Source organism: Melanerpes formicivorus, unplaced genomic scaffold (genome assembly GCF_026170545.1).
Source record: "Melanerpes formicivorus ecotype bairdi unplaced genomic scaffold, bMelFor1.0.p_v2 SCAF_7, whole genome shotgun sequence".
Classification (NCBI taxonomy): domain Eukaryota; kingdom Metazoa; phylum Chordata; class Aves; order Piciformes; family Picidae; genus Melanerpes; species Melanerpes formicivorus.
In genome coordinates, this window is record NW_027142359.1 from 15,837,058 (window position 1) to 15,863,382 (window position 26,325).

Genomic DNA, 26,325 nt, shown 5'->3' on the forward strand with positions numbered 1-26,325 from the left:
TCACCTGGTCTAGATCATGCAGTTGTCATCTGTTTGGTGAAAAGACAGTAAGAGAGGATCTTTGCTAATAGCGAGAGGTTTTAGTTATTTGCAACGATTTGTTATCCATAAGCTGTAGGGACAGCTGAGGCTATTGCTCACACTGTGATGGGAAGAAGATTCTCTGACCCAGACATTTCAGCAAGAAGGGTACTAAAATTTGCAGAGACTGGTTGCATGGAAACACTAATGCAAAACCCATCTCTTCTAGACATCTAGCCACAGCCTAAGCAAGACAAACCAGCATTCACTTCCAACCAAAACAGCTATTCAGTGTCAGGAAGGCAAATACTAGGGGAGAAAAAATTTGAATGGCAGCACATCTTTTCCAGAATGCAGTCACTACTGCTCTTAACTGATGGCCAGAAATGCTGGTGGAGAAGCTACTGTTATTCACCTCTCTTCTTTAAACATCCCAGAGGACAGGCAAAAGTAAAGACAGACCTACTAAACAAGTGGTTTCCAACCTGCCAAAAAAAAAAAAAAGTGAATTCAGCACTGCTTTTGCCCATATATTCACTCTCCAGTTTGCAGGGGCAGCATGGAGGGAGAAAATGATCTAATTCAACAATCAATTATTTTCTCTCTTGCCCTCCATATCAAGTCCAGTCCCCACTACAACCAGCCATTTGGTCTTCAAAGCTTGGAGGTGATTAACTGCTGAAAATGCTACAGTTGCTTGATTCTTCCAACATCTGCCCACTGCAAGTTTAATGGGAACACTAATGAAGGTCTCAGCCAGTACTGTGAACTTGTACTCTCCCTACTCAAGGATAGCAAATCAAGCTTTTGTATCTAGGGCTGCAGGTGAACATATAGTTCTATTAACAAGACTACACACTTTGAACAATGCTGATAGCAAGCCCTTCATTTTTTAACAGTTGAGTTTTTGTTCTCCTGACTGCCAGGCAGCATCAGAGCATGAATTTTCCAGGTTCTACTTAATTTCTGACCATCGTTTTCCTATGTTATAGTTATCTAGCCTCTGATACTGTTCTTCATGCCAGATTTCAAAGGGATGAATTGCAGTATTTTGAGTAGTCTTCTCCAAGAACAGCTTATGATAAGTCAGAATCTTGTTCAGGTTCTACCAGTGTAACTTTCATCTTACCCCAAACGAAGCTGTCACACATCTTACTCATGTAAGGGTAGCATTGCATTTCAAATTGCAAAGGCCAGCACAGAACTTGCACAGTCCATCATTAGTAGTTAAGGATACATATTGAGACCAAGTCCTAGCTAATACATCATCTGCTACAGACAATTTACTTTTAGGGAGCAGATAATCATATTCAGACAAAGTGTAGTATCTAATGTATAGTCCACCCACTCTCAAGATCAGTTAGTACCACCAAAAGTCTTCAGAATCACCTGGTAACCTCACGGTGCTTCAAAGTTACTGCACTCTGTTTCATTGGAGAGAAAAAAAAAAATAAATCAAAACCCAAATTAAAATTTTAAAAAAATTAATCACAAGGTCAAAAGGAACCACTCCCTACCCCCACCCTCACCCCCAGTACTTTGGGATGGTCACATGTAAAGACTCCTAGTCAATCAAATGAAAAACACAACTGCCAGACTCAGTTAAATATTTTCTTCCACATAATATGTGCTTGAAACAGAAGTAAATACGCAAGTCAACTTCCTTGTGTAGTTTTTGTCTGAATTTGTCCTCTGGATCATGGCAACAACACTGCCATGCCAAAAAAAAAGACCACCACCAAACACCAGCAAATGAACAAAACCAATCCCCAAGAGGCAACCAAAAACTCAAGCAAGGCACACACACAAAAACACACCTTTCCACCCAACCCCTGCCCAACTGTGCAAAAGTAGCATTTACCTATAGCTAAAGCAGTAAGTTTCATTTGGACATAGCACACATCTCACACTGTGAATATAACAGAAAAGACCCAAAGCTAAAAACTAAAAGCAAGCAACCAAGAAACTCCATTTGATTTTAGTAAAGCTGATAAAGAAGATTGTTGTAAGTGGTTTGTGTTAAAATTACATTCAAGAGAGAACAGCAATTAATTTGCACTTTCATGTAGCTCTAGTTTTATATAAATTTATTTCACGGAAATGAATTGCGCCAAGTAGAATTTAGTCTGGATGCCAAATGCATCACTTCAAGTGAAAAACTCCTCTCTTCTCCTTGCCTACATTATTTTACCAGGGAAATTATTTTTAAAAAATGTCATGTGTGTTTTGTTGTTTGTTTTTTTCTTAAGAACAACACTTGGTTCCAGGCCAGTTTCCTTCCTCGTAGAGATGAGTAGCAAACAGAGCTCCCATGGACACTGCTCAAGGATCGGGTGCCTTTAACGTGACAAAACTTGGGGCAAGAAAACAGTTCTTCACAGCTCTCCTCTAGACGCAGCTTCTGGGCTCTCCTCCTGGCCAGCCAGCTGATGTCACATTAGCTGATTTTGTTCTCCCACCTTAATTAGGTAAGATTAGTTTGCTCACAACAAGGCAGGTCCTGATAGTGCACTTCATTACAGTTTGCAGAAGTATTATGCTCTGTGCAGCTACGCTTTCTTTGCACATATTAGTGGTGAATTTTGATGTGTAATCATCAGTTAATAAGTATCAAGTTGTCATCACTCTGTTGTCTGCAAAAGAAAAATATTCAGAGATTTTCATTCAGAAGGAAATTAATTAGGAAGCATTTACTCATACAATACTAAGCTGAGTTTTGATCTTTCTGTTCTGTACTACCCTATTTCAGCAAACAGCTTCAACACCTGCACTAGGACAAAAGCAGCAACTGCTATACTAACAGGAGCTCTAGATTTGCATTCCAGTTACCAGTCTTGTGCCATCAATAGTCTGCAGTATATTACAGTAAAGCATATTTATTCTACTCAAGCAGACAAAGAAAAATCTCCCATCTTGCACAATGACTTGGATGTGAAACCTGAAGCTGTACCTGGCTGGAATTCTTACTAGTTGGCTTTCAAGTGTCCACAGCAGCTCTGGGATACCTGCCCATCATCATCTCACATGCTCTTTTATGGCTACAAGGTTTCCTTCTGCCAGACTATAGCAAAAATATGAAGTGGCATTTCACAAAAGCCTCAGTATATAAGTAAACAAGTATCCTACTGCTGAAATAGGATTTGTTACACCAATTGGGACTGAACAAGTGTTCACATTGCACTCTATTCCTTTTCCCATAGCCTGGCTTCCTTGCACAGTGCCCCTGACTATTCTGTGCACAAGCAGGAACTCTCCCAGACTGCCTAGGACCAGTGACAAGATCCCTCCACTCTCAATAAAACACTCAGAGGTGTGTTAGGTCTCCTAGAAAGAATGTATTTCCAGACCAGCAAGCACCAAGTGAGATGTTAATCTGTCACCAACACCAGCTTAAAAAGGACCACTGCTAAGACTTCCAAATGCTTGAGTTTGGTGGCAACCAAACATTTACAATTGTTTCCAACATTCTTACAGATGGTATTGAACTAGTTTGCCTCACAGACTCACAAGCCTCACAGCATAGCTTTGGGATTAAGTATGGGTCTCTGGCTGAATTGCATTCTCTTGCTTTCTGCTACCATTCACAGCCTAGCCTTTTAGAAACAGAAGACTTACAAAACCCTAAGAAGCAGAGACTTAGTTTGGTCTTGACTTCTTGGCAGACTCCTCTGCAGTCCTCCCACTGACTTCCACCAGTTTCTGCATGGTAGTTTTCATACAAGCAAAACATTTAAAACATGCATTTAACCTCAGAATTGCTTCCCCTGCATCATCAGACCAAAGATCTAACACCAAGTAAAGCACAAGAGGAACAAAAGAGACCAAATATTCTATGGGCTGAATTCCAGATGCTTCAGCATCTGTGAAATAGCACTCTGCAGTGAGAAGCTAACTGGTGTACTTCTAAGAAAAACACTCATTAAAAACAGCCTACTGACCTCCTAGAGCAGCAGATGAATGACATGGAAGTCCGCTCTTTTTTATAATCAACACTGCCATGGTCTTTGAGAAACTCATGTAGATCTGTTACTGGAAATCCACTTTGCTGGTATTTCTGAAAGAGAATGCATTTTATTTACAACACATGAGAAGTTCTAACATCTCCTCTAGAGTTCTGAGATGTTCATATTGTTCATAAATTCTCTTACATTTTGTTTGCTGTCCATAAGACCAAGCAAGTGATCTGAAGTTATACTGACACTGATTCTCCCTTGCTCACATCGGCTACTATTCTCACTGAGTGCTCTGGGCTCTTTTTTCCATTGGAACCCCACTGCTGGATTTGAAGGGTCCTAAAGAGGGTATTCAACATTGCCATGCCACAGAAATGGTCTGCAAAACCAGTTCAGTGCACTGAAGTGGCTCCCCATGGATCCACATGAATTGCTCGGGGAATGAATAATAGTAAAACACTGATCTGCAGATCAAATAAATTCAGTTGCATAAGACAGTTAAGTTGCATTTTGAGATGCTTAGACATGAAGCTCTTGCTTGGTCTGAAGTTAAAATTCACATCAGAGTAGCCTTATTCTGCTGGCCTCTGACACTAAGACAAGAAAAAGATGAACACTAAAGAGCATGATCCTCATTGTCTTCCCACTGTTTACTGCAGCTACTGGAAGCATGAAAAGACAGCACTAGAAGACAAGGACAAGAGTTAATTACTGAAAACTTGGTTTCACTTTCAGCCACTTTCTACTGGGAATGAATGAAACAACTCACTCACTTGAAGGAGAAATAGCAGGTCTTTTGGAAGACGTTTTCTTTTAGCCACATTTCCAAGAAGCACGTTGTAGCTTAGACACCTTAAATGAGCTTTGAGTTACAAACTTAGCTGTTGTCACACTCCTTTCAAAGGAACGTTCTGAGATCCCAGCAAACTCTTGGTGACCTCACCTTCTGGTGCTACAAGAAGCAACACTCACTCCAAACAAGACTTGTCCAGCTCTGTGTAACTATACTTAAAAACTGACTCTTTCCACTCATCCTTCCACTTGTTCTTATTAGCTGCTACCTTTTCAAAGCCAAGTGAAACAGCAGAAAACACAAACCAGGGACAGACACTAAGGATAGTTTTCCAAACCAATTATTGCTTAGTCATTTGGATGACTACCCAGCCATCCTCCCAGTCTTGCCACAGACCAAGCTAAAAGATTTTAATACACTCACTTGTCATGATAACTAACACTAGATAGTACGGTGTTGAATGATTAACAAGAAAGAATATATAACTGATTGGAAGTGCAAAGGGAAAAAAAGATGTTTTACCTTTATGGTGTCATAGGCATCAGTGATGAGTGCAATAAAGAGGCTGAGGATCATGTATATAAACAGACTAATGAAGGAGTACAGATAAAGTCGACTGAACAGCCACACCAGCATGCTCTTTTGCTGGATCTGAGCAAACGTTGCAAACATATCATCACCATTGACCAAAGAAAACAAACACTCAGCCACTGTGTTCAGATCTTCAAACTAGAAAACAAGTACAAATTGTTAATAAAATATGAAGATGATTCATCCAGAGGAAATGTAAACAGTATTACAAAAACAAAAGTAATTTTAAAGCATTTTCCTCATAGCAGAGTAAAAAGGGCCAACCCAGTCAAACAAATGCTACCACACTTCCCTGTACAGACAGAACAAACCATGTGTCAGTAATAAAACAATCAGAAATATAGTCTTGGCTAAGCATTATGCATTTACGTTAGAAATAAGAAGATTTACCATCAAGAAATCAGTTTGTGATGCTCAACAGGTAAAACAGCCAGGAACTAGTGGCCAGCCACTACAGAAAGCTTAAATTACTAAGCTTCAAGTTATATGGGAAAATAAATTAAAAAAATAAAATAAAAATATCAAAGCCCTTAGATAAAACAATTGCACCAAAAATTCTATGGAAATACATAGAGTAACTCAATGGCAGTATGCTGGGAACAGAATCCATATCCTCTGAATATCTAGCCCTCTGGTGTTACTGGAGTAGGAGTAATTAATCAATACCGTACTAAGAAGTTAGAGATAGGAGATAGCCTGCAGAGCTTGAATGGTCTAAAGTAGATTTGTGTTAGGATAACATCATCTGTCATTCAGAAAATCCTGAGCTTTAAGTAAAACGCTGTAGCTGTGCTATGGAGGCCACTAAACACACCCTGGGCAAAACCATGGTTTCATTTCAAGGACATACTCTCAAATTCCTAACTCCATTTTTCTCAAGCGGGTAGACATTCCAAGGCTAAATTCTATTCATCAACCAGGTAAGCACACTTCTCACCATCAACTGTCTATCCAAATAGCTGGGTTTGTTAATTATACTTTTTTGGACAGTATGAATTGATGCACAATGTTTTAATGTAGGTATTATTAATGAAGTAACATGACTAGACCCACTTGAATTGCAGTCCTATATTGAAAACAAGAAGTCAAGAGGCACATGCTTGTAAGGAAAACATACTGTTGCACAGGAATAGGTGGTCTGCTCTTACCTATGGCTTGTGGGGGAATTCTTTAATTAAATCATTTAAAGCCATAAGACCCAGCAGCACATTTTCCAAGATGAAGGGGTGCTTGGCATGGGTAATTCTTGAGTAACCTACAAGTTTTGATGCAAGAATACAGAGAGAAATCTCTTAAGGATTCCCTACTTTGACGGACATAATACAAAATTATCACTTGGCATCTCTAGCTGTAGTAGAGGAACACCTGTATGTATTTCTACATTTTTGAACTAAGGCCTTCAGAAATTTTGAGCACAGGGACCTTTCTCCTGTACAGCAGGGATGGTTATTCCCATTTCTTAACCAGGGTGAGCTTGTGAAGCCAGACAGCCCTGAGAAGTCAGCCCTGGGCTCACTGCTCTGCACAGAGCCACAGTGCCGTCCAGTGGAGAACTATCACAAACAGGAACCCACACACAGCCGTGGCTGTTTTCCTTGACATGGAGCTGTGATGGTTAGCAAGAGGTAAGATTTTCCACAGATAAACATATTATTGAGTACACTTCCTTTTGCCCAGATAATTCATGTTCTTACTGCAAGGAAGTTACAACAGTATTTATGCTATGCCTGTTATGAACAACTGAGCCTCCAATATGACTTAGGATCCCACAGAGAAATGCTTTATCATCAACTCAGAATACAGGCAGAAAGAATGCCTAAATTTCTCAAAGGACAGAATTACATTATGTTACAGGAACCTGAGCTCTGCCAAGTGCAAGAAGCTAAGCAGCATCTCTTGTTACAAAGTATACTGTGCCTAATCAGAAATCAAGAGTAAGAAGTCATACATTTGCTACTGATCAATGGACAGCTAGAATTTATCATAACAGGAATCTGCCTTTTTTAAGCTATCACATAAAGCCAAGAGAAAAACCCAAGCAAATAAATAAGCTGCATTTTGTTTGTTGGTTTTTTTTGGTTGTTTTGTTGTTACCATTTTGGAATACACAGAACCTTACTGAAGTACCCAGGTTTCAGACAAGACAGCATACACTTTGATACCAACCTTAAAAAAACCCAATCCAAACAGATAAACAAAACCAACAAAAATCCTAAACAAAAATAAAACCCCCAACCACACACAGAAAGCACATCAACATGAGAAGCATTCATCCGTCCGAGTCAAGACCTAAGAGTTGAAGTTACCAATGTAAAGAAAAGATTTGGGAAAAAAAGAGTCAAGAAGATTCCCAGGAATGGTTACGGTGCACCAGTGCCTCTTCAACCCAACCAAACCGGGATTGCCAGAAGAGGGCGAAAGAGACTAACCAATTAACCTCTAGTCCCCAGCCAGACCCTGCACGGACAAACCATCCACTCATCACAAATACAGCCTTGTGTTTGAGTTCAAGTGCACAGTGAAAACAAGGCCATGGTTATTTTGTTAACCAGAGCAGGCAGCAGGAGAACACGTACATGAAAGGATAAATATTCTTGTGTTCTTCATGATATAGCTTTTAAACAAGCCCACAAATTCAAGATCTATTTAACTAGGAGCTATTCACAGATCATTAGAGCAGGAAAGTACATACCTTTTCATGATAAGGTCCGAGGACAATCCAACCACAGAAAGTATAGCCAAGATAAATCATCCCAGCACAACAACAAAACCTTAGCACTTTGGGCAATGACGCTTGCATAGTTAAAATTAGCACCTGCAAGTCAGGGTGGAAAAAAGAGAAAGGGAAAAAGCCACAAGTTAGAGAGACCTGAGTAAAAGCAACAAATATATGCTTTAGTTGTTGAATATTTGATTCCTGTCTTACATTATAGGTTTGAAAATATCCCAGGTATCTGATGACTCCAACCCAGACAAACAAGGTTGATGTTCCAAGTAAGATGCTGCAGACATCATAACTTGTGAGGTTCTGAGGGATCCAAACAGAACAGGTGGTCAAGTTACAAAGCAGCAAGCGTGTTAGCTTGATGGCTATTCAAGTTTCAAAGAAAGGCAGGCAGTCCAATACTGAAGGGATGCTGCTACATCACAAGTTAGACCAAAAGAGAACCATCATTAAATTTAGTGAGATTACCCAAATGCTCCAAATGAAAGTACATCTGCACTGATATTCTGGTACTTTGCACGAAGAATTAAAGTCTCTACACCTTGGTCATGACACAGTTATAATATGTAGTATCTCCAAATTTTTATTTTTAAATAAGTTAATATATGCTATTGCTAGGCAAACAAGCTCTCATTTGCTATTCAGTAAAAAAATGAGTCATCATTGGAATGAAACATGAGCCTCAAAACTACAGCCCTTTCCACACTATACACATTTACATCTCTGAAGAGGTTGTCAACTGTTTGGAGCCTGTATGTCATTTTTAATAACAGTGAAGTTTATAAACAAGTTCTACTTGCTTGTAATTTGGAAGACTAGAATTGGTTGCATGAGATACCCATATAGCTCAAGATTTCATTCCCTCAACCCTCCATTTTGCCATATATCTGGAGGTTCTCAAGTGCCTCCTCTGAAGGTCATTCTGGGCATTTGCCCTTTGAGCCTTAGTACACATGAAGCAGGAGCAGCACAATACCCACCCTGGTTTTCCCAGAACACAACATTTTGTGAACACAAACTGTTGACATAGAGATCTGTTGAAGAAAAAGCCCAACCCAAACAAACAAACACCCCACAATCAACAAATGATAAAAACCACCCCGAGTTGCTGCCAGTTGGACAAAACACAGATTTCAGCAAGCCCAGACTAGGAGATCAAGGACTAGCAGGCGATGTTGACTGTGCCTGTAGTTAGGAAAGCTGCTGTAACAGCCATATTTCCAATCATACAAGCCATCATAACCCCATTTTATCCAAGGGGGTGACTCTTGTTTTCCCTGTACAATGTACACTACTGCTTTTACAAGACCAACACAACTCAAGTTGTTGGTGGTTTGTTTTTAGAGGGTTTTTTGTAGTTGTTGGGGAGGTGGTTTGGTTTTGCTTTGTTTTCAGGAACTGTCTGCCCACAGGTCCTATATAAGGGCTTAGCACTGAGAAAATAAGATATTTAAATAGTTTACATGGTCTTACTGAAAAATTGGTTTCAGTCTCTCTTCCCCAAATATCAGTCAGACTAGCACTAAGAAATTAAAAAATAAGAACTAGCAAAAGTGAACAAGGTAAGTGACTATGACAGCTCATTTTCATTTGTCTCCAAGTTCAAACACGTGTGGTTGTAACAAGATTAATATTTTATCTGAAGCATTAAACTCTTACCTTGGCTTTTATTTCCATTTTTAGGACTGAACCAATGATTGTCATGACATCACTGATAATTACCAGGATGTACCATCCATTTATGAACTCCAGGCGATCAGCATCACAGACATGACGCTTATATTTCTCTCTGAAGAAGTTCACAAATCTCTATGGATAAGCATTCAGATGTTTAATTACAGGTCACTTTGGATGAAAAAAAATAGGTACAGGCACTCCAGTAGGACAGCAATGCTCAAGTTTTACATACTCCCTTTTCCTATAGCATTTGCTGGAATACTAGTTTAAAAACTCATTCTCAATAGCAACATAAGTAGAAGAAAAAAAGAATTGTAAGATTGCTTTAGGCCAGTGAAAAACACCTTCCCACAGAATAGTTAACTTTGCAACAAATCCCCACTAGTATAACCATATCTTGTTATTCACTTTTTAGTCCCCTTCACAGGTTTCTACCAACCTTCAACAGACCAACGCCACCTACAGAGTAAGCGGAACAACAATTTAAAAAGAAAAAGCAATCAATAGCTATAAGGCAAGAGCTCTTATTTCCAGTAGAGCCAACAATACCATTTCTCACACCCAACACTGCCTGTATTCTTTTGCTTGCTCTTTTTGCTCATAAATAAATAAATGCTTACATCCCTATTTCTGACAGCAGATTGACACTGCCTTGGCTGAACAGCATCCTCCTCACAAGCTACAAAAAGGGTATACTGAATAAAATAAACAAGTGTCTGCACTTTCATATCCTACTTGTCCTGACCTCTTTTTCCAACTCCCATAAGACACATGCCTGCAAAGTTTGTATCAACTAATGGTTATAAAACTGGCACATCTCAGGGCCCAGACTGTGTTTCTGCATCAGTACTTGGACCAGAAGAGCTGAATCTGCTTACATGAAGCTGTAAAAGCAGTTTGAAATTAAGTCAGACAGGGCTAGTCCCAGTCTGTAAAGGAGAGTGATCAGGAAAGAAGGTGACAGCAGATGGTCAGAGATTGTGGAAGGAGACAGAAAGAACTGAAAAACAGTGGTTCCAGTCACACAAAGCCCCAAAACCTCAGCATAGCATGCAGACTAACTAGAGAAAGTGGAACTTTCTCCAGTTAGAGCTGGGCTTGAGGGATGCTCACTAAAGCATTCATTTATGACAAAACCTCTATGGAAATTCTAGTCTGCAGCCAAAGAAGGACAAACTAATGTTCTGAAGGTGCAGGATGTATTAGCAGCTGTTAGCAGCACAAAAACTAGGAAGCTTTGTGCAAAAAAACCCACAAAACCAAATCACCTTCTTTTGTCCTTGAGAGATACAAGACACTTTGTATTGCAGCACTACACAAACAGAAGTAAAAACTCATTCAGCTAGCAACTGCTCATCACAGACATCTATGCATCTGTTCTAGAGACACACTAAGAGGGCAACATCCTGCAACAGAAACATTACACAATATTTCAAACCATACCACTTGACACGACCAGCAGCAAAACAAAGCAAAGGCAAAGAATTAAGATTACGAGCATCACACTTACTTTTTGCAGTCTCAGGGCAAGAATGATAGACCTTGTGCAGAGGATGAGAGAAGCAAAACAACTTAGAATGACAAATCCATCAAAGACTAGAATATACTGAGTGTTTTTTTGGAGAACTGCAGAATCAAAGGAAGTGGAATTAGTATTTTCACATATGAGCACACTTTGTTACAAAATGTCACACATTTTGCAATTAAACATTCTCACCCCACAAGTAAATAGAATGTTTCTTGTAACCTTTTTGCATCTCCAGAGTTTGGGTTACAAGAGCAAAAAGCACACTGACATTCTCCAAAATAAAACCAAAAATTAGTATTATAAACTAAGTGCTCCCTTCTTGCACTAAACTCATCTGTCCGTCGGTACTCCAATGGTGTTCTAACTACACAGGGTAAAAGAAAAGCAGACATTGGCCCATAGCAACATTATTAAACTAAAACCAAAGAAAAAAGTTCACTTTTTTTCCCCTCATTCCATGACCACTTAGAATGCAAATCAGAAACTTTGACTTTCTGTACTGTGTTCTTCTGATCCACAGGTTTATAAGCCACCATGTGACCCCAAATCAGGCATTTTCTTTGGCTTACTCCTATCAATTGATGTACAGGATGGGGAATGTCTTCCTAGACAGACTGTTAAAGAGCAGGGAAAATGATGGGAGGAGATGCCTAACATTACTATCATGCAAACACACATGTACTGTACTTACCTGAGCCAAATATGTGCCAATCTTTACACTCTTGAATATCAGTATCACTATCAAAATAGATTTTGATTTTTCCACTGTGGGCTCTATTATTGAAAGTTATCTGCAAACACAAGAGCATATCAGAAACAAAACCAAAGAAACTTACAAAGTGCTTTGACATAATATGCAATATTTGTTGGGCAGGTAAGCCTTAATGAAGCTGTCACCATTAAGTGTTGGTGTAGATGTAACTTGAGAACATCATGTACAGTGTAGAAAGCAGCATTCCAATCAGCCAACTTTAAGTTTAACCTCTGGAAGAAGAAATTACTTCTCTCCTTCTCAGTTATGAAGTTAGCAGCTGGCACAAGATATTGTCCCATTGCGATAGCATTTCAGCAACCTTCGAGAAGGAGAGGTAAGGCCAGGATGTGCTCAACTGCCTTTCATTTGCACTCTAAATGTAAGGATGATGACAATCCCCTATCTTAAGCTCTTGCTATGTATACAATGTTGGAAGTCCCATACTCCATACTCACAGTATTTTGAAATGCATAGCAGTCAGGCAGTTCACGGGCATGGATTGTCTGTAGGGCAATGCCTTTCAGCTTGAAGGAGATTTCAATCTGTATAAGCCTGAATTTTTAGAAAGTGCATAAATATATAAAGACATACAAAAATACACATAGGCACAAAGCAAGGAAACTGCACAACTCAGAATCTACCACATTCATAGGAAAGTTAAAGGAATCTCATCACTGCTTTACCTGTAAAATTCAAGACTGAAAAAAGAGGAGTTCAGCTTCAGTTCAGCCTTCTTACCAGCTAACTCCTGTGGCTTAAAAAAGATACATTCTGGGAAGAGAAAAGGAAAAGCTGTAATCTTAACTTCACATAGAAAGCAACATAAAACTGAGATAATCTGGTTAAATGGCAACTCCTAATCAGGCAAAATGTTAATTTTGAGCAGAACTATCCACCAAGAGCTCCAGCTAGTAGGATCAGAAGCAGGTTCACTACGCTGGTTTTGGTTGAGATAGAGTTAATTTTCTTCACAGCAGTTGATATGGGGCTACATTGTGGATCTGTGCTGGAATCAGTGCTGGTAATTCAGGGGTGTTTTCAGTACTGCTGAGCAGAACCTACAGAGAGTCAAGGCCTTTTCCATTTCTCATCCCACGCCACCAGAGAATAGGCTGGAGATGCACAGGAAGTGAGGAGAGGACAAAGCGGGAACAGTTGACCCCAACTCACCAAAGGGATATTCTACACCATATGACAAAGCTCAACATGCAAAGTTGAGGGAAGGAGGAAAGGGGGTACATTCAGAGTGAAAATGCCTTCCCAGGTAATCATTCCATGTGATGGAGTTCTGCAGATGGCTGAACACCTGCCTGCCAATAGGAAACGCTGAATGAATTCCTTGTTTTGCTTTGTCTGTGTGCACAGCTTTTGCTTTAATAGTTAAACCATCTTCATCTCAAACTGATTTTTCTCACTTCTACCCGTTTGATTCTCTCCCTCATCCCACTAGGAAAGAGTGAGTGAGCAGCTGTGTGGGGCTTACTTGCCAGCTTGGATTAAACTATGACATTGATGTAGTGAATCTTGAGGGGGCAACAGCAAGGACTCAGCTGAGAGGTAGTAAAAGAAAACTTCCAACTGAAAGTAGACTCATCAGCATCCAGAATATTGCATTTGAACTTTCTACAGGGGGAGAAAGCAAACAAACAAAAAAACAACCCACAAACATACCTACAACCCACTTATGACAGCAGTTAACAAGAGCTTCCTATAGTCTACAGAGTTACCGTTTCTAGAGAAGGACTAAAATCCAAGAGGGAAAGAGGCAAAGAGCATGCTAAATGTTCCTGTGATTGCCATGCAAAAAAAGCTGTTGGTTTCAAACTTTACTGATTTAGCATTAGAACATTATGACTCCCCATTTCAGTACCACACCTGTTTCAGTAGAAACATCTATGTTCAGCGTGTCGTTGGAAGGAAGCATCGTGCGTTTCTTGTACTGCTGTTTGCAGATTTTTAAACCTGCTCCTTCGTGTTCATAACCAAGGGTCCCCAGGGATATGCTTTTTAACTGTCTGTACTAGTTAAAAAACAGAACAGGGGAAAAAAAAGTTAGAGACAGTAATTTTTTTTTTTTTTTTTTTTAATTGCATTAGATAGCAACTTTCAAAGTTGTGTATCAATATACCTTCTTACACACAAAAAACCCAACCAACCACACACACACAATCCTGTTGGAAGTTCTGTACTTCCTGGGCTGACTGCACATGATTACCCACCTGCCAGACAGCAAGACAGCAAACAGCTTTTAATTAGGTGCCTGGCAGTGATTTCAATGCAGTATTGCTACTACCCACATGCACACCGGGGATATCTTACGTATTTATCTCATGAAAGTGATAGCTTTCTCACCACTTGAAACTTGATTGCTTTACATACAATCCAAGTCACAGTTCTTATCAAATCCACCCCACAAGTAAAACTAAAGCTGCACTCTGCGTGATCCAGAAAAGGGAAGCCATGCATTCACTGTATAACCAGCAACCAAGGAACATACACAGAGCTTGGCCAGCCTCCAAACATAATTTAACTGCCTGCTTTACTCAAGCACAGAAGCAACGGAAAGCATTTTCTCTTTCACTCAAATACAGCACAAGTCACTGTCTTCATATGTTGATACACTTAAAAACAAAGAGTAGGAGTAGAAGCAAATAAAGCTGTGCCAAGACAAGCATTGTCCATGCATGGATCAGCCCTGAGTATCACCAAAGAACTCCAGTCAAGGCCAGTTCTTTCCTGACTTGCCTTCCATATGTCATTGATGTCTGCTGAGGAAGAAGGTATAAACATCTAGCAGTTCATTAGTTTTTATCATTACCTCACCCAGCAAAAGAGCTCAGGGCAGCATTCAGTACTAGTCTGCTCTGAAGGAAGTATTTAGTTTCCCAGGGGGTCCAAAGTAAGTAAACATGGGAAGTCTGATGAGGCTTCCCATACCTTAAAAATCCCTGTTCAGCTGGCTTTGATGCAGACTAGCCTTTTCTCCTTAAATACAGATTTTGTTATGAATCATTAAGGGTCATCCTACTTCTTCCTTCCTGTGGGCATTATGGTCACTAGGCCACTGTAGGGTACAAAATCCCAGCAACCATTAATAACCACATGATCCACGTCTAAAGAAAACTGCAACAGAACTACCACAATTCTGTCTAAAGCTCTGCTTGTGAGTCCTGCTGCAAGCCCTCATGGCTGAGCTGGCAACAAGTTTAGGCAGCCTGAGAAAAGCACAGCCTTTGTACCCTGTCAGAATGTTATCTTAACTCAGAGTAAACTAAGGAAGCCCAGTCAGAGTAAGGCAAGCCAAGTGAGTGGAAACAGTAGTTAAATACAACTCCACTGAGTTCCCTCTGGGGACATCTCCAGATCACTGCACCTAACAGCCATTGCTGTCCACATGTGCTTTCAGGCACTGCCCTCCCAAAAGCGTTAACATGTGGCTCTGGCTTACTCACATGCCACTTTCAATCAACACTATGAGACAGTAAAAGCAAATTCCCTATTTATGCATTTCTAAGTAGCCTCAGACAGAACAGCCAACAGAACATCCTGATCCCACAGTCACTGCTGAAGAGCAAGATGCAAGGTAAGTAACTCCACATAGCTGCTTTGTGATAGAAACCTCCAAAGTAGACCCAGAAGAGCAAGGAAAAGCTGCACATGCTTTGAAATGGAAAAGAATGCTTGGGGAACTTTTGAGAGGTTTTCAATTTATTTATTTTTGTTTAAATATAAAAACATCCTAATGGAACAGAACATAAACACCAGCATTGCTGTGCACTATTACCATCTTCTGCAATATCACATGCCTCTGCTTGCCCCACTCGTGCAACCCTCACACCAACCATGCACTTCAAATTAAAACTGAAAACACCAAAGCCTATGGCTTCTAGCTGCCCATCTCAATTTTAGAAAGCTTTGTTTTTCAGCTTAGAGTAAGTTGGCTTGGCTGTTCCTAAAAAGCAATGTTCACCTGGAAGCATACTTTGAAATCTTGCATGCCATAAAAAAATCCTCAGGAACTCCACACAACACTAGAGAACCCATCTTAGACAAGTTTAATCTCCTTAAAGAATATGTCTACATTCATACAACCTAGACATTTTATGAAGAGACCTTTTTCTGATGTCTGTATCACATATTGACTTGTTCTTGAGGATTTAAAGCTATTATTTCTCTAATGTCTTCTATCTGGACTTCACCTCGGCCTTAGTGCCTACAAAAGAAGGAAAGCGAGACAAAGCAAGCAAGGAAGGAAAAAAACCCACAACCGCACAGTTTATAGCAGAAATAGTGGCAGTATTGAGAGCTGAAAGGAAAACTGAGAAAACTACCTCAACACTCATTTAACATACCAGGAGTGAGAGTCCTGGCCTTGCCCAGCACGGCAGAAACAGCACATCTCTTGATGGCTCTGCTGCATTTCAAAGGGGATGGAAAAGAAGCAGAAAGTCCCCTTGTGAGCACATGTTTAAGGAGGAGGTAAGGTACAGCCAACTCCCAGATGCCTGCTGGGCATAACTGATGCCAAACTGCTTTAAAGCAAGCACCAGAGCTGATATCCCAGAGTTGGAGAAAATGAAAGATGGTTTAAAACCACTTTCTATTCATCCAGTGCAAATACTTTCTGGGCTTACTGTCATTCCCAAACACAAGAAATGTTTCATTTTCTACACACACACACACACTATCTTGTGACTCCTGAATGTATTAAATACAAATACATGTAGTGAATTTTCATCCCAGATTAATTTACTTTCCTTCCACAGTTGTAAAGGGGCTTTTCTTTAAAACACCATTCCTAACCAGGGCAAAAAGTACTGTATTCTGCATTTTGAGGCTCATGGTGCTCACTACAAAGCTGCAATTTAGCATAGCTGTGAGCACAATTGTTTGGTTTTGTTTTTTTTTAATACCATGCAGAGTTGTGTTCAGACCCACAGCAAGATCGAAGCAAGGGTTCCAGTTCAAGCAAGATAACTGACTTTCAAACTTTCTGGATTTCTGTGCTATTCACTACCCAAGTAAAATTGTCTTGGATTCATCTCCAAAGCACAAAAATGTAGACAAGTACACACAAACTTCAGGACACCCCCCCCCATGCTGAAATACCCAAAATGAAATCCAAGAATGGAGACAGAAAACCAGAACCTTAGCAGAAGTTTACAGTTAGGACTTCAACACTGTTCATTATAAACACACATGCTTACCTGATTAATAACATAAAAAATGCTATCATAAGCATCCTGCTGTGTATATATACTGCAGCTGTAGTCATCTTCATCAACTCCAGAATAGCCTTTCAGAAATAGGTGTTTAAAAGCAACAGTGTTTTCCTCTTTGAATGAGACCACCAGCTGGTTACTCAAACCAAAAAAAATAAGCTGACAAGAAAAGAAAAAACAAGTTTTACTTTTGAACACTGGCAAAGCAGTAACCTTTTGTAAAACACTTTGAATTATAAAATATACAACCCAGAAAGGTACCTCTTGCTGTCACTCTGGTACAACAGAAGCAAATAAAAGCCAAGCGTAAGAGAAAGGAAATCTAAGTCTCTTTCAGATTACAAAACTTAAGAGTGCAGCAACTAAACACACAGCTAGACGGCTGCCACTTTTCACACATCCTGGACAAACAACTGTAACTGGAATTTGCCAAAACTTTCGTTGAGAATGCAAACAGCAGAAGACCTAGCCTAACAGCACAGCCTGCTCTCCCAGAAATGCCCTGTTTTGCTATGGGACAAATTCCTGAACCTTCTTCCCACCTCTAACATGTGACAGGATTAGAATAAACCTATGCGGGACCCCACAGCAACAAGAAGAATCACCTCCCTAACCCAGATGATGGTTAAGGAGGCTGTAATAAGAAGCAGCAGCAGACAGCAGTTATTAGCTAGGATTTGTATTGTATGGTATGGATGCTCCCATTCCCACCACCACCAATGAAAACATGTAAGTCGAGCCTAGATAGAAGCTGAAAACTATAAGATCAAGCAACAGAAGTTTCTTCATGGCATAGTAACAGCAGCATACCCCAAGCCCTAAATACTTAACCCTTCATCCTGGGTTTGAACGGCTTACTAATAGCAAATGTGAAACTATCGTTCTTGCATGGAGTTTCCAAACACCACAAATAACTGGCAGAAGTAGGGAAGAAGCCAGAGTGAGAAACTGCAACAAAAGAACCATGAACTCAGAAATCCCCCAAAGCAACCAGGTAGGCTTCACTAACACCAAAATTCCTTCATTCAAAACAATGGAAACTGGAAAGCACACGCATTTCCATACCTCTCCCCCCACCACACTCCCCTGCCCCGAGAGTATTTCATCTTTCATCCTAGAAAGTAATTGCTTAGATCTGGGCCAGGCTAAAAGAGTACATGCTGTAGAACTATTTAGTGCAGGGCTGTTTAGTTGTACATCAAAGTCATAACCAAGACAAAGAAAAAGGGATGTCAGATCTACTAGATATGTACAGTCTTCCAATTAAGATTTAAACCTCCATTCTTTCAGCCAAGTTTTGAGTCAACTATTTATATCTTTAGCTGACTGCAAAGGAAAAAGAAAAAAAAAAAGCACTAACCAAATGGTACAAACAATCTGTAGCACTCCAGTTAGTCATCTATTAAAAAAAATAAAAATAACATTAAAAAAAAAAAAATCAGGGACCTTCCAGCTACAATACAGAGAAATAAAACTTACTCAGCTGGGTTTCCTCGGGGAACTCCTTTGGGGATTTCAGCACAGTGTTGGGAGTAAAACTTACTCCCCAAGCTGGGACAGAAGCCTCTTCAGCTTTTCAGTTAGGCACTGATACCCCAGCTGCTGCACCACCCCAAAGAAAACACAAGGCTAGTATCAGGCAGAAGCAGCTAGAAGGCAGCTTAAATTATCTTGATTTTGTCCTTCAAGGGTCTTGCACTCATTCTAAAATAAAGAGATGCTTGTTGAACCTGCCTACATTTAGCTCACATTTGAAATCTCTTTGATGAGCAGTAACACATCCTCCTTCAGAAGCTCTACTTCCTTTTCTTGCCAGCTACCTGCCTGGCATCTGACCAAGACCCAGGGCTGACAACAAGAATCTTAAGCATCAACACAGAAAATCTCATAGGCTTTGAAAGGCAAGCAGCAGAGCACTCCAGCTTACAAAAGACAGCAGGAGACTGGGACAGCAGACAAAGTTACATGTTCAGTAGCTCCCCCATGAATTCAAGTCAGCAGTTTAGGATCGGTAAGTATTGAACCTTTTCAGACACGTGAAGCTCTGTTGTCTCATCACTCACACACAAAGATTACTGCCCTGCCTTCAAAGGGACTGAAACAATCCACATCCCAGGTTAAGCTGTCAGTAAAGAAAGATGGTGCACCCATTCCTATGAGCTCACACCCCTCCCCATACACACCTTAATACCCTTCCTCTTTTCAGGCAGCTCTTGTCTCTACAAGTCACCGTTGTGCCAGCATTTGTGTAAACAGCTTATTTTAGCTAGTCTTGCCTCCTGCAGCCAGAACCTCCTTTGGACTCTGGCACAGCATGGCAGCAGCAGAGGCTGGACCTCCTCAGATCTTAGCAAGGCCATAAGAGCCCACTGCTTCCTCCCAACAGCAGTGACCTAGAGCTGTCCATAAAACACAGAAACATATAAGCCAGGCCTCCAGCAGGCAAGTCAAACACAAACCTGGAATCCTGCAACTCAGCATGTTTTTAGGAGCTGGATATTTATTGTCCTGCAAAGTGTCTGGTATCAGAGTCCTGCATGTCAAAGGTCCAGAAAACTAATTTCTACTTACATGTGCCCCATTTTGCTTCTCTCAGTCCCCAGTCATCACTACTTAGTAGGCTGTAAAATAACCTATATCAGTGCCTCTATCTAGGCAAAGAAAGATGAAAGCAAGGGCACATTCAATTGCCATGGCCCAGTCATCCCTACAATCACCACAGACATCAGCATTTTCACACCCAACGTGTACATTTCAAGTTACTATTTAATAAATATCCCTTTGAAAAACAGTCCAGTGAAACTATAATCCATGAACATAACAGGAAGCAGACCACAAAGCAGTGCTGTGACAGCAAGCATCAAGACAGTGTTGAATTTAGTGCAATGAGTAATTTGCCTTAAAGTATTATCTGAAGCCAGTAGAATACCTGGTCAAATACTGCCCCAAAATCTCCAAGAGGCTTCTGCAATTTAGTTTATGTTATCATTCCCCCTCCACACACCTTTCATAACATTTTCTCTTTCTGGACTGAAGTGGGGAATTCAAATCAGTAATAAATATCCAGGAAGGGCAAAGGTCCAGAATCACAGACCCGCTGCTTCTGCACATCATTGCTGTGCTTTCTAAGACTGAAAACAGAAGGAGGATTACCTGTGTAGTAACCATAAGTATCTTCAAAATCTGCAAAGCCAGTTTCCAGGGTATTTGGCGTCTCGCTCTGTATTTTTCACATGGGTTCATGAAGTAAAACTTCAAATCCTCCTTCAGAGTCGTCTCTTCTAGATCTAAATCTGACTGAGCCATTATATTTCTGCCATAAAAGGTATATTAATTAGAAACTAACAGAATGCTTTGGCAAACAATTTCCTCAGATTGCAGGTTCAGCTCAGATCACCACTTGAAATAAAAGGTCTGTAACAGTTTTGTTTCAGAACAAAATGCCTGAAACATATCCCTATGATCATATCATTATAAATCATTCAATCACATTAGATCATCAAAAATGTCATATTTGCACATTTTTCAGAACAGAGGCATTAAATAAGAGGATCAGTAATTGCAATGGCAAGTCTACATTTATCTCCTCTTTAAAGCTAAATATTTGAAATAAAGAGAGGTCACTGTTAACACATTTCTCTGAATAACCTACATTCTACCACCAGAAAAAGGTGTCTTAAAAGACTAAACAACCAGAGCAGGCTTCACAGCATGCTTCTGTTATGAAAACACAGCTTTAAGGGCTAAACTCACAGGTCTTTATTTATTTGAATATCTGGGCATGTAAAAATTAGAGAAACAAGCACAGAGGACTGTTGTTGTAGGTGTCTTAAATCACCCTAAGTTTCTTCTTCTGTGCTGTATGAGACAGGGAAAACTGTACTCTTCTAAATCTTTTTAATTCTGTTTTCAGTATCACAGGTTTCAGAACTTGGATACTTCACACAAAGATCAGAACCAAACTTGTAATTTTTTTCCCCTCCCTCCATGTGTTAAGGTAGAGGAATCAAACCTGAAAGTCAATTATCAGTCCCATTTACCATCCAGAAAATGATTCAGCATGTTCTGAATTTTATAAAGGATAACACTGTCTCTCAATGTTGAAACTAAAAGCATCAATTCCAAATTCTGAGATGCATTCTTACTTCTTTTAAGCCCAAACTGTAGACCCCCAAGCACATCTGATTTACTAGAATCAGCTATCGCACAAAAAGAGATAAGAGTTTCAAAACACAGTGAAGTTGTGGTGTTTCCTCATAGCAGGAAGTGAAAAAAAAAATCTATTTTAACATTAGAAGCTCAAAGGTTATATTTAATACACAGCCTTAAATCAATCATTCATGAAGATGATGGGAGTTAGGCTGGTTTTGGTGTGAAGACAGGAAAACACAGGAAAAGTCTTAATGAAAAGAAACTGTGGAGTGCATCCCTATTTAAATTCATAATAAAGACATACTGGAATCACTTTAATAATGTTTAAGATAACAAAAAATAGAAAAATTTAAACACATCTGACCAAAAAGTATATGCTAATTGTAGTTGTGACTATTGTCTAAAGAAACAGGTACAAACATACCTTAACCCTGCACTGACACCTAAAGACATCACTGCTCCTGTACCAGCTTCTCTTGAATGGGCAGAAGCATTTGTGTGGGTACACAATGAACAAAACTTAACCCAGCAAATAAATCATAGGAGCACTTGGGAAAGAAAGAGGAAATGGAACAGGTCTAATCTGATCTAATCAAGATTTAAAGCATAAAGGCATGTCATAAGAACCATTCTAAGACCAAAAAAATCTTCCCCTAAAAGCATATCAGAAGTGACATATCTTAAAAAATAATCAGATGTTAAATTAATAACACTATTTCCTTTGATATTCACATACATACAATGGAAAATATGATGCTTTTTACAAAGGTGTCTTTCAAGCCCTCACAGCTACTCTAAAAATCTCATGTTGACTACTAACAATACTCTTACACAACCCTCATTTAACTCTGCTGGGTAGGGATTCTCTTCACTGATATCTTTAGCTTCATTATCAATCAGTTGCAGAAATTGTGAGCAGGAAATTCAGCCCAGGAAAGCAACATCATTTCATCTTAACAGCAAGAGATTAAATTTGAGTCTCTCTATATATATGTATCACTGTTGAGCTTTGTCTTTCAATTAAAAAAAACCAACAAACAAAACCAGAGTGTTCTCTGGTGTAGCATTTAATTCACTTGGCAACAGGTGAAATACAGCAATTGTTTCCTAATCCGTTTGTTTCTAGGATGGATTTGAAATAACAACACAGAGAAACTGCATTAAATCTTCAGAACTAGCACCTTCAACCAAAGCATTAAAAACCTTAAAAACTCCGAATGGGAAGTGATTTACCCCATCTAAAACAAGCCATCTAGTTCTACCAGGTATTTATTTGCCTGGCAATATAACAATAATCTAAACGAAATACCTAGCTCTAGACAGAGTAATGGAACCATTCCATTCAGTCCCAGTAGTGTAATTAAGGTACTCGGAAGATTTCCATAGTGTGTTTTGTAAAGCACTGATACTAGCAAGTTTTGCAACTGAAGACTAACTCTACCATGTATGTTTACATTCATATCTAAGCATCGCTAAGTGTTATGCATTACAAGTAAAAATTGTTATTAATTCGACTACTGCAGCCACCATTGCAGTGCTGTATCTGATAGGACAACACGTTACTCAGATGTTCTGTAGGGAGGGACTTCAAAGCTCACTGTTTCTATTCAAGAACGTGGTTTCAACAATAATGACTACAATTTACAGTTACCTAGCTCTCTGCCTGGCAGAAAAAGCAGAGTAGCTAAAAATCAACATAGCATAGATTGACTACACATACCACCCAGCACTTCTCAAGAAGCGAGCTCTAAGAAATCCTCTCCTTTTACAGGGCTGCTGCACGACGAAGCAAACACGGAGGTCAAAGTGGACAAGACCTACCTTGTGCAGCAAACGCAATGCAGGAGCTTGGAGACACCCCTTCACCCGCTCGCCACCCGAGCGCTGCCGAGCACGATAGCGGGAGCGCTGCGCTCCCTCCTGCTCTCCCGCACCGCTGCCCCTGCGGGCCACGCCCGTTATCGCCGTCCCACACGCCCCCAGTGACTCCAGCGGGGGCGTGGGGCCCGGCCCGCGCCCCGGGTCGCTTCGCCCCTTCCTGTAGCTGTTGGTGAAGATGCATCCTCATCTCCCTTGCCCTGCCGCCTCCCCTGCCGCGCTGGGCGGCATGACCCAAGGGGATAGCGCCGCGCCCCGCCCAGCCCCGTCCCGTCCCGCTCACCCGCTAGCTGCGGCCCGTCCGCCGGGCAGGTACTTGAGGGAGATCTCCATGGGGCGGCGGGGCTTCGCCGCTGGCCGGGCAAGGCGGCGCGGGGCTCGCACAACCCCCAGTACTGACGGGGGAAACCGGCGCCGCGACCCCAGTAGCCTGGCCCGGGCCACGCAGCCCCGTCCCGCTAGAGAGCCCCGCATCCCATTCTGTCCTGCCCCCCCCGCGCCGCCTTTATATGTCCCGGGCAGAGGAGGGCGGCCCGCCGCTCACGTGTCCTGCGCCCGTTCGGCCGGGCCCGCGGCAGATGAACCTGCCACTGCCTCTTCCTTTACAGCAAAGCCACCGGAGCTCAGGCTCCAGCGATGTGAAGTAGAGGGGGTACTTGCTGCTATAGGCAAGGAGACAACAAGCAGGGAAGACTGTCAGGTTAGTTTAGCTACTACGCAGCTGCTCGTTTTGCGATTGAGAAGGTACTTGGTTCCTGTGAGGATGTGGTTTAATGCGCTTACTCCAAACCAGGGCGTTTGCAACAGAACGCTGAATTATAAGGGTCTTCATTGCAGCAACTGTGGGCTAACTGCCCATACAGTGGGGATGGACAGTTTAGACGCCTTGCATAATGCTCTCAGATGATGCTGTGTTTGGTTACAGTCACATTGTTTAAGGGAGAAGGAACAAAACACCAAACAACTATGTAGTTACTCAAAATCAGCTGAGAGAGTATTGTGTCAGCTCAGGCATCAAAGTTTTCTTAAGGCTTTCTCTAAAGCACCTGGTATTAGCTACTGCCTCAAGCAGGAGGATGCCCTCCCCACCCGACCACCCGATGAAATCATAGGCTTCATTTTTAAAGCAGCTTTTCCCCCCCCTCATCTGCCAGAGATTTCTTCCTCTTTTTACATACACTCTTAACAGTTGTATACAATGCAGAAACTGCTATTTTGAAGCAAGCATGGCTCCTACCCCTTTCAACTTCATTTCTTTAAGAGATTGGAAAAGAATGCTGCTGAAAAGAAGTTCTCACTACTCGGGCATATGCAAAACATTGGCATTTAAATAAACTTTGATAAAAGTTGTAGCACAAATTTAGCACATTTCAACTTATGTTCATGAGGAAATACCAGCAGTATTTTTCAGGCCACTCTTTCCACAGCTGAGTGAGAATCATAGCAAAAGAACTCCCTTACCCCTCCACAACTTTCTTGGACAGCACTGAAAGGATGACATTTTAAAGTATAACTAGTTTATCTGTTGATTTATCTGCTTCTTTGCTCTCCCCAGCTGCATTTTACAATTCTGTGCTTGATTGTATCAGCATAAAGATAGCCATGTCTCTGGGATGCAGCTTTATGAGTGTTACTGGTGTTGCTAATGCTGAGATCACTGATGCTGTTGAAATCACAAGGTTGTTTTTTAGGATAGGATCGTCACACTTCTTGACTTGGCAAGGTAATAACCAACATGTCATATATTGACACAGTTAGGATTAAAAAGTCCCACCACACATGCAGCAGCAGCAGCCACAGATCTCCTGGCAGAGCTGCACTTCATCTCAAATGCAGCCAGTAGGCTAGAAAACACAGCATTATCTGGCTTCTTTATAAGGTGAGCAAAATACTCAGGCAGCTGGATGTGGCACCATTCACCACCACTCTCTGGGCTCAGTCTTCCAGCCAGTTCCTAACCCAATGCAGTGTGCTCCCATCCAAGCCATGGGCTGACAGCTTGGCCAGGAGTTTGCTATGGGGGGACAGTGTCAAAGGCCTTGCTGAGGTCCAGGTAGACTACATCCACAGGCCTCCCCATATCCACCAGGCGGGTCACCTGATCATAGAAGGAGATCAGGTTGGTCAGGCAGGACCTAAAGTAGCAGAGCATGGTTTTCCACCAGATTTCTGTGTCTCAGTTGATTGAATTTTTAGCTGTAGCACAAGCACAGATCATTACTTAAATAAGGACTGTAACAAGAGGTTTCACTGCAAAACAAGCTTCACCGTGAAGTTTGTCCTTCAGTCAACCGATATCAATGGAAGATTTCTCCTATTACTAAGTGAGAGAATCTATATAGGATATCTTTTCCTGCTTTGGGGTCACCCACTGTAGCTTTGACTGCCTTATGTTTATATTCCATCCTTCTATTAACATGATTCCTCCCTGCTTCTATAGAAATCTATAGGAGTTTGATGTTTGTTGTCAGTTTCTGAAGCCAGGAGTGCTGAAGCACATGCTCTGCCCCATTTTTAAATTAAACTACTACTTGCCTTACAACTGTATTGGCAAAGTCTTCCATAGCTGTTTACAAAATGCACCTGCATTTTGAGCAAATTATTAATTTTCTCTTAATTCTGTACCAAAAAGAAAGAAAAGGCCTTGCTAAGAAGTCAACTTTCTGCATTTCAGTAATCTTAAAGTGCTTGTCATGCTTCTCAGCATTTCTTGCACAAACTGTTTTGTAGTGATGTGCACGTTACATATTGGGTGTTGTTGAAGGTCGATGTTTAATGTGTCAACAGAAAACACAGTCACTTAATATTTGCTTTTTGAAGCAACATTGCCATGAATCTACCTGAAAAAGTCCAAAAGTCATCATCCTGTGACTAGTGGAAGACAAGAAACTTGCAGGTACTGTGAATAATCTGCTCTGCCTACACCTTGCATTTGGTTTGACTTTGCTGAATTTGAACTTCATGTAATGTAGAGACAAGCAGCATTTTTAATGTAAGGTTTAAATCTTGCTTGTTTCTACAGCAAACTCTG

At 40.8% G+C, this 26,325-nt stretch overlaps 1 protein-coding gene across 2 annotated transcripts; it reads right to left on the reverse strand.

Annotated features, from left to right (window-relative positions):
- Nucleotides 1-2,093: 2,093 nt before the first annotated feature.
- On the reverse strand, nt 2,094-23,744 carry MCOLN2 (mucolipin TRP cation channel 2). Of its 2 annotated transcripts, none has more exons than XM_068141172.1 (14): nt 23,578-23,744; nt 20,418-20,577; nt 17,250-17,423; nt 13,918-14,062; nt 12,726-12,813; nt 12,498-12,594; nt 11,980-12,079; nt 11,271-11,386; nt 9,743-9,892; nt 8,285-8,386; nt 8,051-8,173; nt 5,290-5,496; nt 3,960-4,075; nt 2,094-2,654 (listed from the first exon to the last, which is right to left on the reverse strand). In XM_068141172.1, the coding sequence occupies exons 1-14, from the start codon at nt 23,625-23,627 to the stop codon at nt 2,618-2,620; spliced, it is 1,665 nt and encodes a 554-aa protein (XP_067997273.1). In that variant the 5' UTR covers nt 23,628-23,744; the 3' UTR covers nt 2,094-2,617. The 2 variants fall into 2 exon arrangements, with proteins under 2 accessions (XP_067997273.1, XP_067997274.1); XM_068141173.1 differs by lacking the exon at nt 23,578-23,744 and adding an exon at nt 23,238-23,482.
- Between the last annotated feature and the right edge of the window lie 2,581 nt (nt 23,745-26,325).

Bases quoted from the DNA above. Each gene is read 5' to 3' on its own strand.
- MCOLN2 (XM_068141172.1), bottom strand. From the start codon at position 23,627: ATGGAGATCTCCCTCAAGTACCTGCCCGGCGGACGGGCCGCAGCTAGC. The intron at 8,387-9,742 runs GTAAGAGTTTAA...TGGATCCCTCAG, and splicing joins AAATGGAAATAAAAGCCAAG to AACCTCACAAGTTATGATGT. The intron at 2,655-3,959 runs GTCAGTAGGCTG...TTTCTTTTGCAG, and splicing joins TTCATCTGCTGCTCTAGGAG to ACAACAGAGTGATGACAACT.